The sequence below is a fragment of the Macaca mulatta genome, chromosome 4 (genome assembly GCF_049350105.2).
Source record: "Macaca mulatta isolate MMU2019108-1 chromosome 4, T2T-MMU8v2.0, whole genome shotgun sequence".
Lineage (NCBI taxonomy): Eukaryota > Metazoa > Chordata > Mammalia > Primates > Cercopithecidae > Macaca > Macaca mulatta.
Genome location: NC_133409.1, coordinates 100352785 through 100366461, shown reverse-complemented (window position 1 = coordinate 100366461; position 13677 = coordinate 100352785). Strand labels below are relative to the sequence as shown.

The window sequence follows — 13677 nt, the reverse complement described above, 5'->3', positions numbered from 1 at the left end:
CTTTTTATCCAGTCCCCTTATGTGGTCCCAGTTCAGGAATTCTTAAACCAGTTCTTGTGTTAAAATCATAGCATGGCTGCCTTACAACATTCTATACTTCAGTCCATTGAAAACCACATCAGGCCAGGTGGGTGACTCATGCCTATAAACCCAACACTTTTGGAGGCCAAGGCGAGAGGATTGCTTGAGCCCAGGAATTGGAGACCACTGAACTCTAGCCTGGCAACAGAATGAGACCCTGTTGAAAGAAAGAAAAGGAAGAGAGAAAAAAGAGGAAGGGAGGAGGGAGAAAAGGAAAAGAGGGAGGGAGGGAAGGTGGAAGGAAGAAAAAAAAGAGAGAGAGAAAGAGAAAGAAAAGGCTGCTCCCTGGCCCTTCTGTTTATTACCATGTGACAGCAGGAGGGCAATTGTCCAGACCCACACTTAGGTTCACCACATTCCTTGGCTCCCAGAACAGAGTCCTTTGAGGCTCTTTCAAGCACCCACACCATGCTGGGAAATGAAGCCTTTATAAACTCCAGATGCCAGTCCACAACTCCACAGCCCCTTTGGATTTGGTTCCTGGATGAATTCTCGGCTAGATGACTGGAACAGAGTTCTGGTGAACATCTTCCTTCCTACCAAGATGACAAGTCAGATGTGTAGCTCTTTGTGGGAAAAATATTCTGGGCACGAATATCTTCAGCTGAACAGCACGGAATGGCGTAGAAAATGTGAAACCCTGGACTGGTTTCTGTGTCAGTGGTTTCCTGGGATTGCTGAGTTGAAGGGGAGCAGAAAGAGCTCAGCTGTGGAGGAGGCAGAGATTAGCCAAACCAGACCAGCTGCATGGTTAGCATCTTCCTTTTTCCTTGTTCCTGATTAAGCCCATTTAATATGCCAATGACAAAAGGATCATGAAGGTCTTTCCAAATGAGTGAATGTTTTCTGGAGCTGAGATTGCTGGCTCCTATTTGCAGAGTGCATGCTGAGGCATCTAACCGGATTACTGGATTCCTAACTTTCACATTCTTTCTAAGCTCAGATATTTCTACGAAAGGCAGAAAGATAAAGGCCAAAAAAGATCAGGCTTTCCTAGCTCTTGGGTTTCCAGGAAACTGACAGACTCCTGATACCTGCAACTAGTGCCTTCTCTCCCTGGGCGGGTTGTTCTCCGCCACCTTGTGGACATTTGGGGAACTGCACAGTCCCAAGCGTCTATGATCAGAGGACGAACTGACAGAGGCTGCCTTATATAACCACCTGGTCCCCTGAAGTAAAGACCAGGCACCAGGCTTGCCCAAAGGAGGACCAGCACAGAGCAGAATGAGGCTGAGTAGGATGTTAACCTTACATGCTGGTCTTCCATGCATCACGTTATCTGCCACTGTCACAGACAACATCTACATCCACTACAGATGGAGATGGAACAAAGGCTTTCACTGGATCTCAAGTTGCGTGCTTCTGTAAAAGTAAAGTTCCAAGACCTTATTCTTTTTTTTCCCAGTGAGAGCAAGAAAACTGGACGTTAATATTGGCAACAACTATTTCCTGCTTGTGAAGCATTAGTATTTGCAGTGCTTCTGCCCTGTGGTTATTGAGCTGAAAGGGGGGCCGCTCTTGGCACAGGAGCATGGCAGGATTGGGTTCTTCATAACATGTTACCCAACTTGTCTTATGTGAAAAGAGAAGCCCAGAAAGAGCTTGGAACACAAATATGCAAATCCTGGGTTTGCATTTGATTTGGTAAGTGGCCTTTCACAACCAGCTTGCAGACTTTAGGAAAAAAAAAAAAAATACATGGTAGGCTTGTGGGTAGTGGAGAAAACGTAAGCTCCAATACCTCACAGCCTGGGTTTTCAGTCTGCCTCCTCCGAACCCTCATCACGTACCAGCTGTGTGACCTTGGGTACTCTGTCTAGGACAATCCATTTTCTTGTCTGCAGTGTACAGATAATAGAGGACCTGTACCATGGGAAGCTTGGAGGACTAAATGAGATTAAGCCCAGGGCCTGACTCATGGCTGATTCTCATAACAGGTCCTTGTGTGTAATCAACATTTGCTGAAGTTCTCTGGACCCTCTGTGAATATCTAATAGGAATGACTAGCCATGGGTATGAAGAGGGAGATGATAGAAACAGTAATGTGGTCAACTGAATCCATCCCATAGTCTCTAATTTGAAACAGCTGAACTGTGCCATAGTCTCCCTGGAGGTAAGATGTAAGCCACAGAGTTCCTGAAGCATGTCTACAGTTAGGGAACTTAAATGTGCCAAGTGATTAAAGGCTGGGCTGCCTGCTCCCTGTATGGTGACACTCTCCACCCTCCTGCATACTCTCCACTACTCCAGGCAGTGGTGGGCCTTCTAGCCTCTGGGTGATGAGCAGCTCCCACATCTCCCCTTTGAGACAGAGGCCTGCAGAACCTGACCAGTGTGATGGCTGGCTGGGATCAGAAGTGTGCATGCTGGTTGGCCCTCAGGGTGAATGTGGCTCTTCTAAAAGACACCTGAAGGGATGCAAAATTTAGCAGCAAATCCCCAAAACAGCTCTTTGTCATCTCTGCATCTTCTACTAAAGATTTTAAGCTCTGAAGTATATGTCTGGGGTTTCTAGAGATTGCTATTTCCTTATAAGGGGAAAAAATGCACTCTTATTGTATATTTATTGAGCACCTACAATATGCCAGGCACCCAGCTAGGGAGTTTAGATATTTAATCCTCTCAACACCCCTGTAAAATAGGGATTGTTTAAAATGGATTTCATTTCAAATGAATTTCTCCCACTTTATAGGCAAGGAAACTGAAGTACAGTATGGTAAAGCGGCTTGGCTAATCCACCTGGCTAGTGAGAATGGAGCCACAGTGAGCCTGGAGGATACTCTTAACAGTGTTTCATCTTTGTGTGCCCCACAGCACAGGCACAATGCCCGAGTCTGAGGAAGAGCTTGCTGAGTTGAGAATGGTAGGATTCATATACCAAAAAGGCATTCGGAAATGGGCAAATGCCCAGACAGGGCCCTGAAAGACTAGCTATGTAGAACAACAGATGGCGAATCATCAGTTTAAAACTCTGTCATCCAGCCAGTGGCCTGCTGGCCTACAGCCAGCCATGTATGTACAAGGGCTGACTTGATCAGCTGTGGCTCTTTTATTTCAGGCAATCCACCTTCCAAAGAGGTGCCTGCTGGGAAGTACCCATTCATAGTCACTTCTGATGATGGGCGGAAGGTTCCTGTAGTCCAGGCCTATGCTTTTGGCAAATACCTAGGCTATCTGAAGATCGAGTTTGATGAAAGAGGAAACGTCATCTCTTCCCATGGAAATCCCATTCTTCTAAACAGCAGCATTCCTGAAGGTAAGTGAAGTTCAGGGGAATGTTCCACCAATCTAAAATTTAGATAGCGGATATTTTTGTCCTTCTCATTCTTTCCTTTAATGTTTCAGGAAAAGACTATAATACTGTTGAAGAATTTATCTTCTTCCTTGAGTTTGCCCTCTTCATGGATAGATTTAAAACACACCCAAATGCCAAAAGCCCCACTTGCTTCTTCAAGTCTTCTCAGCATCAGATTACATGCATCACTGCTTCCTCTGCCTTTTAAAATCTTGATCCTGACATGCAAAAGCCACTCTCAGCTTGTGTTTACAGGAGAGATGATAACTGAAGTAAAGGGGTTCAAATTGGGCAGAGCAGAGCTCAAGTCCTGGCCCCCCAACTAGAGGCAGCGTGCCTTGGGCAAGTTGCCCAATCTCATGGGCATCAGTTTCTTTATCAAATGAGGGAGTACCTTATTTTTATGTCTGCGTCTCAGAATAAAAGTACATTTTTCTATCATTGATTTTTGTATGTATCCAGAACACACTTCTGTGCTTGTTTCTCACCTTCCCTTTTCTGTTGACTATGATCACATCAGGAAGGTGCGGTGCATAGCACCCAGGGGAGCCTGTAGTCACAACACAAGCCTCTCAGTAGCCAGATGGGAAAGGGGCCCAGGACGACGCTGACAGCGATAGCCCAGCTGCACCTCAGCAGGCCCTTTATAACTGCCCCTGGGCCTTTCAGAGCTCCTACCACCACCACTAACGCTGTCCCAGGTGGGCCAATGGGTAGCTCATACAGCTGTGGTGAGTTGGTAGATGTTCAGCATATTCTTAAATTAAGATGCATTCCAGGTCTTATTACCAGGAAACAAAATGAAGTTTCTAAGGAAATTTCATGGTCAAAACCAAAATGCACACAAATATGGTAAAGAAATATGTTCTCACAGCAAGTAACATAGATGATGTTTCATTCCTTTTCCAGAATTTAGCCCAGTGTGAGATTTGCTTTAATTGTAGGCTACCTTCTTTTCTTTCTTCTAGATCCAAGCATAAAAGCAGACATTAACAAATGGAGAATAAAATTGGACAATTATTCTACCCAGGAATTGGGGAAAACAATTGTCTATCTGGATGGCTCCTCTCAATCGTGCCGCTTTAGAGAATGCAACATGGGCAACCTGATTTGTGATGCTATGGTAAGTCATCTGCAGGAGTGGACATATGCTAGGAAGGAAGAGGGAAGAGGGAAGAGGAAGCAAGGATGTGAGAAGGGATAGACTGATAGCTACAGAATGAGGGATTTCAAAACATTTTTGGCCAGGGTGGTGGCATGTGCCTATAGTCCCAGCTACTCAGGAGGCTTGGGTGGGAGGATGGCTTGAGCCCAGGAGGCTGCAGTGAGCTATAATTGCACCACTGCACTCCAGCCTGGACAACAGAGCGAGACTCTGTCTCTAAAATTAAATAAATATGAAAAATATATAAAACATTAGTGCCTAAACAAAGGTCTGATGTTTGTAGCTTCATACTCAGTACCTTCTTAAGGTGTTGGAAGGAGATCAGGTAACAACCAACATACTGCTTTACAAGAACTAAAACCTTTATTTTAAGGTGTTCTTAGATGTCTGAATTTTGGATGTTGCTTTCCTTTTGTAAGATGATGCAAATGCACAAACTCTGCTACCCTGGAGATATCAACATAATAGATAAAAGCATATCTGCTTGGATCCAACTTGGCCAGACTGTTTTTCCCTCATCAGTTCACTTGACTCCAGAGAACCCTGGCCTTGTGTGACAGGAACTTCTTTCACAGGCACAGAAAGTCAACACACAGTTTTAATGGTAATAACAAGTCCCATGGCTGAGCAAGATCACCTATGAAGAACAAGCCCCTGTCTACTTGTCTGCAGGCAGAATGGCCATGGTAGCTTTCTGGGGGCCTTACTGAGCCAAGGTCTCCTATGTCGGACTACCACTTTCACGGGCTCACAGCCTGGACCCAGGGAAGTCATTTCTGTCAGTGCTTGGCATGCATTGCCCAGTGCCCAGGATACAACTGCACTCAATAAATGTTTGCCATGTAAATGACAACAATCATGCTCATGCCAAGACCAGACTGCTGGTGTCTCCTCAGCATCATGCAGTCAATGCCAGAGAAGTAGTTAAGGAGAAGCTGGTATATAAATGTTAAGAGAAGTCTGAAGGGAAACAACCCAGGCTGTTGGCAGTGCTTATCCCTCTGTTAAAGAGGCTAGAACAAAGGAGAGCTTTTGCTATTTATTTATTTATTTATTTATTTATTTATTTATTTATTGAGACGGAGTCTTGCTCTGTCGCCCAGGCTGGAGTGCAGTGATATGATCTCAGCTCACTGCAACCTCCTTCTCTCGGGTTCAAGCAATTCTTCTGCTTCAGCCTCCCAACTTGCTGGGATTAGAGGTGTCCACTACCATGCCCAGCTAATTTTTGTATTTTTAGTAGAGATGGGGTTTCACCATGTTGGCTAGCTGGTCTCGAACTCCTGACCTTAGGTGATCCACCTGCCTCAGCCTCTCAAAGTGCTGGGATTACAGGTGTGAGCCACCACGCCTGGCTTTTTTTTTTTTCCTCCTAAATGAGAATGTATTCATTTTATTTCTAATAGCTAAACATATATTTTATAAAAGAAAAGAATGGATGTGATTCTCCCCAGTTTTAAAAGGCTGTCCCTGTCTTTCCAAAATTGCCAACTTGGGAATCAGCTGGAGACATAGACATGGAGGCCAGGTTCTCTTTGGCATGAGATCTGGTGTTGAGCAGGCTCTAGGCCAAGCCCTCAGAATCAGGCAGAGGGCATGGCCTGCCCTGGAGAAGCCTGTGCAGGAGCGGCTCTGAAGGCCACCTTGCATGGGAGGCCCAGTCCCGACACCAGGACTACAACCGAGAGACCATTTTGCTAAGGCCACCTGGCCTGACAGTATGGGAGTTTCAGGAGGGGGAACTAAGAGTTTGACATGGACTGGTAACAGTGTATTTTTATTTCTGGGAGTGTAAAACTAATTCTAATTATAGTTGAGAAATTCCTGGGAACACAGTAGCAGGGGAAAAGTAGCTTTATTTCCTCAGGAGAGCTAACCAGATTCCTGGAGCTGATCCTAAGGAAGAAGAACCAGAGTAACTAGTGTAAATCTGTGCTATTGTTTCAGATTAACAACAATCTCAGACACGCTGATGAAATGTTCTGGAACCATGTATCCATGTGCATTTTAAATGGAGGTGGTATCCGGTCGCCCATTGATGAGCGCAACAATGGTATGCTCCCAGGCCCAGCTCCTCAGTGTGTCATGTTCTCTCTCTGATCTTTTTCTGCTGTGGTTCTTGCCTTGAACACACCCATGTGCAGCCTCAGTTCATCTCTGCTGCCAGCCATGTACCAGAATGTCATTCCTTTAAGTTAGGGTTAGCCATCCTAGCCCGAAGGACACATACAAGCTTACATGTATTCACACACAGAAGCTGCAGCTGTTGGTGGAACTCAAGCTTGGTCTGAACTTCTGATTTACAAAGCTATACTAGTTGTTTCTGATTTATGCAAAATATCAACAGTCTCCACCTTGGCATCTGAAAAGAGACAAAAATCACCAGTCTTCTGTCCTGAAAAAGACATACCACTGGATTAAAATGTTACCTTAGTATATTTACAGCTATCCAAGATTATATCATATGGCAAAACAAATCAACTACACAAATACTCAAGACACTCTTGTAGTCCTCCCTGATTTACTGTGAAAACCAATCGGTTATCAGTATAAGGCCCCAAACGCATCCCATTGTCAGACAACAGGGACAGGTTGCAGGGACACACTGTTTGTCTGGAGGAACTGAACTCTGCAAAACAAACTACTGGAGATCCAGCCCCAAGCTAGCAGATCTAAGACTGAGCATGGTGACCTTCTGAGGCACAGTCATTTGTGAGCTCCTGCCACCTTGCCCAGTGGTGGAGTGCAGGGTCAGAGGCCTCCTAAACTCATTCCCTCCCTAAGTGTCAGGAACCACTTAGACATAGCTGATGATGCTCTATAAGCCTCCCCATGTCCCCTTCATTTCTTCCCCCAGTGCTGAGGGAAACTGGTCATGGTGTTAGCATTTTCTCAAGCTATTTTCCTTCTTGCCTCATCTGTGACTACCCTCAGGCACAATTACCTGGGAGAACCTGGCTGCTGTATTGCCCTTTGGAGGTACATTTGACCTGGTCCAGTTAAAAGGTTCCACCCTGAAGAAGGCCTTTGAGCACAGCGTGCACCGCTATGGCCAGTCCACTGGAGAGTTCCTGCAGGTGGGCGGTAAGTCACCCATCCTGTAGGGCTGGCCCATCCAAAGTGACATGGGATTTCCTGCTGGTTGGCTCAGCTTCCCCCTCACCAAAATTCATGTGGTCAGGTTGGTTTGGATTTTTCCAACACCAATACCTCATCCCTTAGTGGCTGTGGACTCTCAGAGCCACTGAGATTAGATTGGGGTCAAAGCCCCAAAGCCCTGACAATAAGCAGTATTTGCCAAGTCTGATTTGGACATCAGATGGGTCCTCTAAGCAGGTCAGCTGCTTTGAGGTCTAGTTTCTAATAAAATCTTAGTTATTTAAGCATTCAATATTCTTAAAAAAAAAAAAAAAAGTCCTCTCCTTTGTTCTACTCATGGTTGCCTGGAACTATGCCAAGATTTAAAGGAATGCTGTCCAATCTGTATTAACCAGGATGATTCCTGGAAGGAGCAGCCTACTGCACAGACACACCTTAACGCCTGGTTCTAGTCCCACTGTGACCTGGGGCAAGTTCTCAACCCCTCTGGGCACAGGGAGAAAACCTTTCCTGTTTATCTCATGGGCTGTAGTGAAAGTTGAACGGAAATAAGTGTTTCCTAAATTGCCAAGGGCTTCTGAAACACTTTTGTTAATAATTCCACAGTCCAGTGAATTAATCCTTTAAAAGTAATCTTAGTTTACCTGGAAACCATAATCTGGCTTCATTTTTTTAACCTTAGGTTGTGGTCCCGCTTGATAGATAGAATTGCTTTGCTGAGTTCTCCCTCTGCAGAACACATTGCTGTTGAGATTGAAGGGCTACAGAAGGCAGTGGGGCCCTATCCTACTGCCTATGGGGCAACCCAAACATCCTCCATTTTCCCAGAAGGGAGTTGAGGGAAAAGCAGTTTTCTGATGCTCTAGCAAAGCACTGCATAGCTCTATGCCTTGTGAAAGTCACCCAATCCCAAGTGATTACCATTTAATGGTCTTCAACATTGTAAAATGCTCTGTGCCTCTGATCTGCTTTTCACTTTCTAAGGCCATTGAATCAATTTAGTAGGCCAATTCAGCATTTTAAGGGAAAAACAGAAAAAGATGTGGTTTCTCCATGTAGAGTCACCCTTTACCCATTCTGGTCCAAAGCTGGTTTTCCTTCCAGTGGTTCTCCTATGTCCTGGAAGGACTCATGATAAAGGGTAGCTGCAATGTCACAATTCTCTTGATAAAATTTCACTCAAGTTTAAGCCAAAGGAAAAACCACAGCCCCATGCCCCAATTCTAGAGTTTGACCAAAATTCCTTAGGAAACAGAAATCTCCCTTTGGATCTGGTGAAAACAGACTAATTTCTTTTCTAGGAATCCATGTGGTATATGATCTTTCCCGAAAACCTGGAGACAGAGTAGTCAAATTAGATGTTCTTTGCACCAAGTGTCGAGTGCCCAGTTATGACCCTCTCAAAATGGATGAGATATATAAGGTGATCCTCCCAAACTTCCTGGCCAATGGTGGAGATGGATTCCAGATGATAAAAGATGAATTATTAAGACATGACTCTGGTAAGCATGAGTGTCTCTTCCTTTCTCTAAAGAACAACAAAATTGGGCCATGAAGGGGAGCTACTAGTGGTGCCAGGAGGGCAAAGTGACTCCCTGTTTTGCTGACTCCCTCCTGCTTTGCTTGTTGGAAAGCAGCAGCACAGCACAGCAGAGAGGAATATGTACCCTGTCACTCCCCGAGCACAAACATGCCTTCATCCAACCCCAGAGAGAAACCATTTGTAAATCGAAAATGTTTTCAAATCCTTTTAACCACATCTAAGCACCTATTTAAATTGTGAAATATAAATGAGTTTTGCATTTACAGAAAAATCACACCTCTGGAATTTTAGAATACAGAAAACCATCACATTAAATCATTTAAATTTTCTTTCTTGAAGAAGCTTTCTGTGTGAATCGGTCAGGTAGAAATGGATGGGGTAAGCACCTCCCTTTCAGCACAGTGGGTTGGTGGTACAAATCATAGGAATAACCATACTTGATGTCAGTTGGTATTTCTGGCAGCATTGAGGGACATTATATGCCAGTCTCACTTTTAGAAATCCTGTTGAGTCACATTATGTGCATACAGACCACTGACATAGAACACACTTCCCCTTCTTTTTCCTAGGGCAGAGACCAGCATGCTTACAAGACACACAGGTAGCTTCTTGGCATTTCTGGGAAGTTCCACCAGGATCTTCTTCAGTCTTATCATGCTGGACCTGTCATTTTAGCTACTTATTCCAAGGAGGGTGGAGGGCAGGACCAGACCAAAGGAGGCAGCCCTTTCTGGGAGGGAAGGTGCTGGCTTCTTCTGTCCCTTCCGTGACAGAAGATGGAAGGGCAAGCGTAAAAGCCCTATGAGACAAAGAGGTTGATAGTCATCAGCTGTCCACCACTCAAGCCTAGACTGATGGATGTTAGAAAGAGGAGCTCATGCAGAAGGATAAGGAAGCCCTGGACCTAAGGGTTCTCAACACTGGTTATACATTAGAATCACTTCAGGAGCATTTTAAATTAAATACCAATGGCTCAGCCGCATCTCTTAAGAGATTCCAAGTTAATTGGATTGGGGCTAAACTCTTTTTCAGTGATTCTAGTGTATACCCAGAGGTGAAAATCACTGAAGAGAGAAGGGTTCTTAAGTACCGGAGTGATATTTTTAAAATTAAATTCTGTTGGGTCCCCCATGGGTTTGTTGTAGCTATAGGCAATTAGCATTTATCCTCTCCTCTCTTTGGTAAAGGAAACCCCCCTAAGTCCCATCATCATCATCAATTACGTGAAAATAATTATTGGGGAGGCAAACAAAAGGAAGCCACCCTTGTTCTGGAGTGGTTCAAAGACTATGATGTCAATGACCTCTTTCTGGTAATCTCATAGCTGAGGCAACTCTACTTCCCCCAATTACCCAATATTGAACAACAGACACATTTTACATCGGGAGCATGAAAAAGCAATCAAATTCTTTGTACTTATGATCACCAGCGTTCCTGTCTTCTGTGACACTTTACCCCTGCTTATGAAATAGCTTCCCTTTTATAATTACAAAGGACTACCTTACTATTGATTGACAATTACCTTTTCTGTAGTTAAAATAATGTATATGTTTTTCTAGGTGATCAAGATATCAATGTGGTTTCTACATATATCTCAAAAATGAAAGTAATTTATCCAGCAGTTGAAGGTCGGATCAAGTTTTCCACAGGAAGTCATTGCCATGGAAGCTTTTCTTTAATATTTCTTTCATTTTGTGCAGTGATCTTTGTTTTATACCAATAGCCAAAAATTCTCCTTGCCTTTAATGTGTGAAACTGCATTTTTTCAAGTGAGATTCAAATCTGCCTTTTAGGACCTGGCTTTGTGACAGCAAAAACCATCTTTACAGGCTCCTAGAAGCTGAAGGTTAGAGCATTATAAAATGAACAGACTGACATGATTACTCAGGGTCAGCAACCTAGTGAGTTAGAAAAAAAATTAACATAGGGCCCTATAAGGAGAAAGCCAACTATATTTAGTTTATATGTCCAAATTTTAATAAAATTGTACTAACAATTTTAAACCATATTTTTCTTCCTCAGATCCACTTCTAATCCATCAAAAAGCTTATGTTTACATAAAATTTTATCATTCACAAGGAGTTTTAAGTACATTGTCTCATTTGATATCCACAACTTGCTTTTGGTAGGAAAGAGATGTTTTTCCCACTTACCAGATGAAAAAACTGAAGCTCAGAAAGGGTTGACTTGGCCATACAGCTAATGCTGACAGATCCAAGACCTAAACCTAGGTCTTTTGAACTCAAGTCCAGCACTCTCAACTATATCAAGTTACTGTTCAGAATGATACTTAATATCTCCTCTCTTCATAATTATCAATAGCCCCAAGCTCATGGATGACAAATTTCTGCTTTATTTCTTGTGTCTATTTTTTCACTGTTTAGCTCCTGTTATAATAGCAAGTTTAATAATATAAACACAGGATACCATTCTGTCTTGCAACACCCATGTGCCTTTGATGAGTCAGGTAGCAAGCTGTAGTAGATAATGAGAAAGGCCAGAGGCTGCAAAAGACAGTCAAAGGACGGGGAGAAAGGAAAGGGAAGAATAGGACACCAGGACTTGTTTATATTATAAAAGAGCAAGAGATAAAGAGCATTTACATGTTAAACAGGTATTTTGTTAAGCAAAGTGCCCGATGCATGGCATTAACTGTTATTTTATGAGATTCTATCAGCTCTGCCTCTGTCCCCTTTCTTCTTCCTAACATGAAGGTATCATGAGAAGAACCTTCTAAGATAAGCTGTAATTCTAAACCTACACCTTTCCCTCTCCAGCAAGATGCCAGCACTGCACTCATTCTATTCATACCACACACACCTAGTTATGGAATGTCCAGAGTTCTCGAAGACATGACTTTAGGAAGAGGTATACATTTTTGAAGTCACTCTGTCTCCAAATCTGAACAGTCACTGTAAATCATTCTTAAGTCCAGATATGAGAACTCCTCTGAGTGGGTGGTCAGCAAATACCCATGCTGATGAAATGACTTAGGCCCAAAGAACAAATACTTAAGATGGGAGTGGAACAATATGAGCCTGCTCAGCTCTGCATTAAGTAATTCAAGAAACGGGAAGCTTCACCTTAAAGTGTGCAAATGGCAGCTAGAGGTTTGGATAGGGAGTATGTTTGTTTCTTAGTGTTTACAAATATTAAGTACTTTTGATACAAAACATACTTTTAAACCTCATAATCTTTTTATAAAAGTTGTTGCAGTAAAATAATAGCCTCAGTTCTATGCATATATGGATTAGCTATAAAAAATGTCAGTAAGATTGTACAAGGAAAATTAGAGAAAGGTACATTTAGGGTTTACTTTTTATGCTTGGCCAGTAAAAAAAGGTAAATCTTATCAGAATTTTTTAAATAACTTTTTTTAAGTTCCCTAAATGTGTGTGTGTATTGTGCAGTGGTATAAGAAATGACTTTGAACCACTTTGCAATTGTAGATTCCCAACAATAAAACTGAAGATATGCTCTTTAGTCTTTGATAGTTATTTCTTCTCTCATTCAAACACCTGCAACTCAAGACAATATGACTGAAGGAAAACTCTGACAGATTTTCACAGGTATCATTTCTTTTGATCATAAGCCACTTACCATCTGATAACCCTCCATCCCCCCTCACACCCCTAAAATGAGAAGAAAAATGTATCCAATTTTTAAGTAGGAGAGAAAAGTGAGTGGTATTTTAAGGAAGACTACTAAATTTGGTGGCTTTGACATACAGAATCTGATATAAAAATGGTTTTGAGGCCAGTACTGATTCCTACAAATAAAAACTTCCAAGTTAATGTTGAGGATTTTAATTTACCTGTACTGGCTGTGTGCCCAAGAATCTTCCTCAAGTATACTAATAACACAATGAGTTGGTTTCATTATACCTCAATTAGTCAGACACATAAAAACCATGTTAGCTGTCTTTGTTTGGGCTATTAGTCCATTCTCATGCTGCTAACAAAGACATACCTGAGACTAGGTAATTTATAAAGAAAAAGAGGTTTAATGGACTTACAGTTCCACATGGCTGGCAAGGCCTTACAATCATGGCAGAAGGCAGAGAAGGAACAAAGACACATCTTACATGGAGGCAGGCAAGAGAGTGCGTGGAGGGTAACTGCCCTTTATGAAACCATTTCACTATCAAGAGAACAGCATGGGAAACATCTGCCCCCATGATTCAATTACTTCACACTGGGTCCCTCCCATGACACATGGGGATTATGGGAGCTACAATTCAAGATGAGATTTGGGTGGGGACACAGCCAAACCATATCATTCTGCCCCTGGCCCCTCCCACATATCATGTCCTCACATTTCAAAACCAATCATGCCTTCCCAACAGTTCCCCAAAGTCTTAACTCATTCCAGCATTAACTCAAAAGCCCACAGTCCAAAGTCTCATCTGAGACAAGGCAAATCCCTTCCACCTATGAGCCTGTAAAATCAAAAGCAAGCTAGTTATTTCCTAGATACAATGGCAGTACAGGCATT

General features: G+C 42.9%; 1 protein-coding gene across 1 annotated transcript in view; it reads left to right on the top strand.

Annotated features, from left to right (window-relative positions):
- Window positions 1–12666, top strand: part of NT5E (5'-nucleotidase ecto) — a 45127-nt gene extending 32461 nt beyond the window's left edge. Inside the window, exons 4-9 of the mRNA XM_001086989.5 lie at window positions 3140–3337; window positions 4345–4499; window positions 6489–6594; window positions 7476–7625; window positions 8942–9142; window positions 10743–12666. Coding sequence (XP_001086989.1) covers window positions 3140–3337; window positions 4345–4499; window positions 6489–6594; window positions 7476–7625; window positions 8942–9142; window positions 10743–10906 — 974 coding nt within the window. The 3' untranslated portion in view covers window positions 10907–12666. The remainder of the gene's footprint in view (window positions 1–3139; window positions 3338–4344; window positions 4500–6488; window positions 6595–7475; window positions 7626–8941; window positions 9143–10742) is intronic.
- The last annotated feature ends 1011 nt before the right edge of the window (window positions 12667–13677 follow it).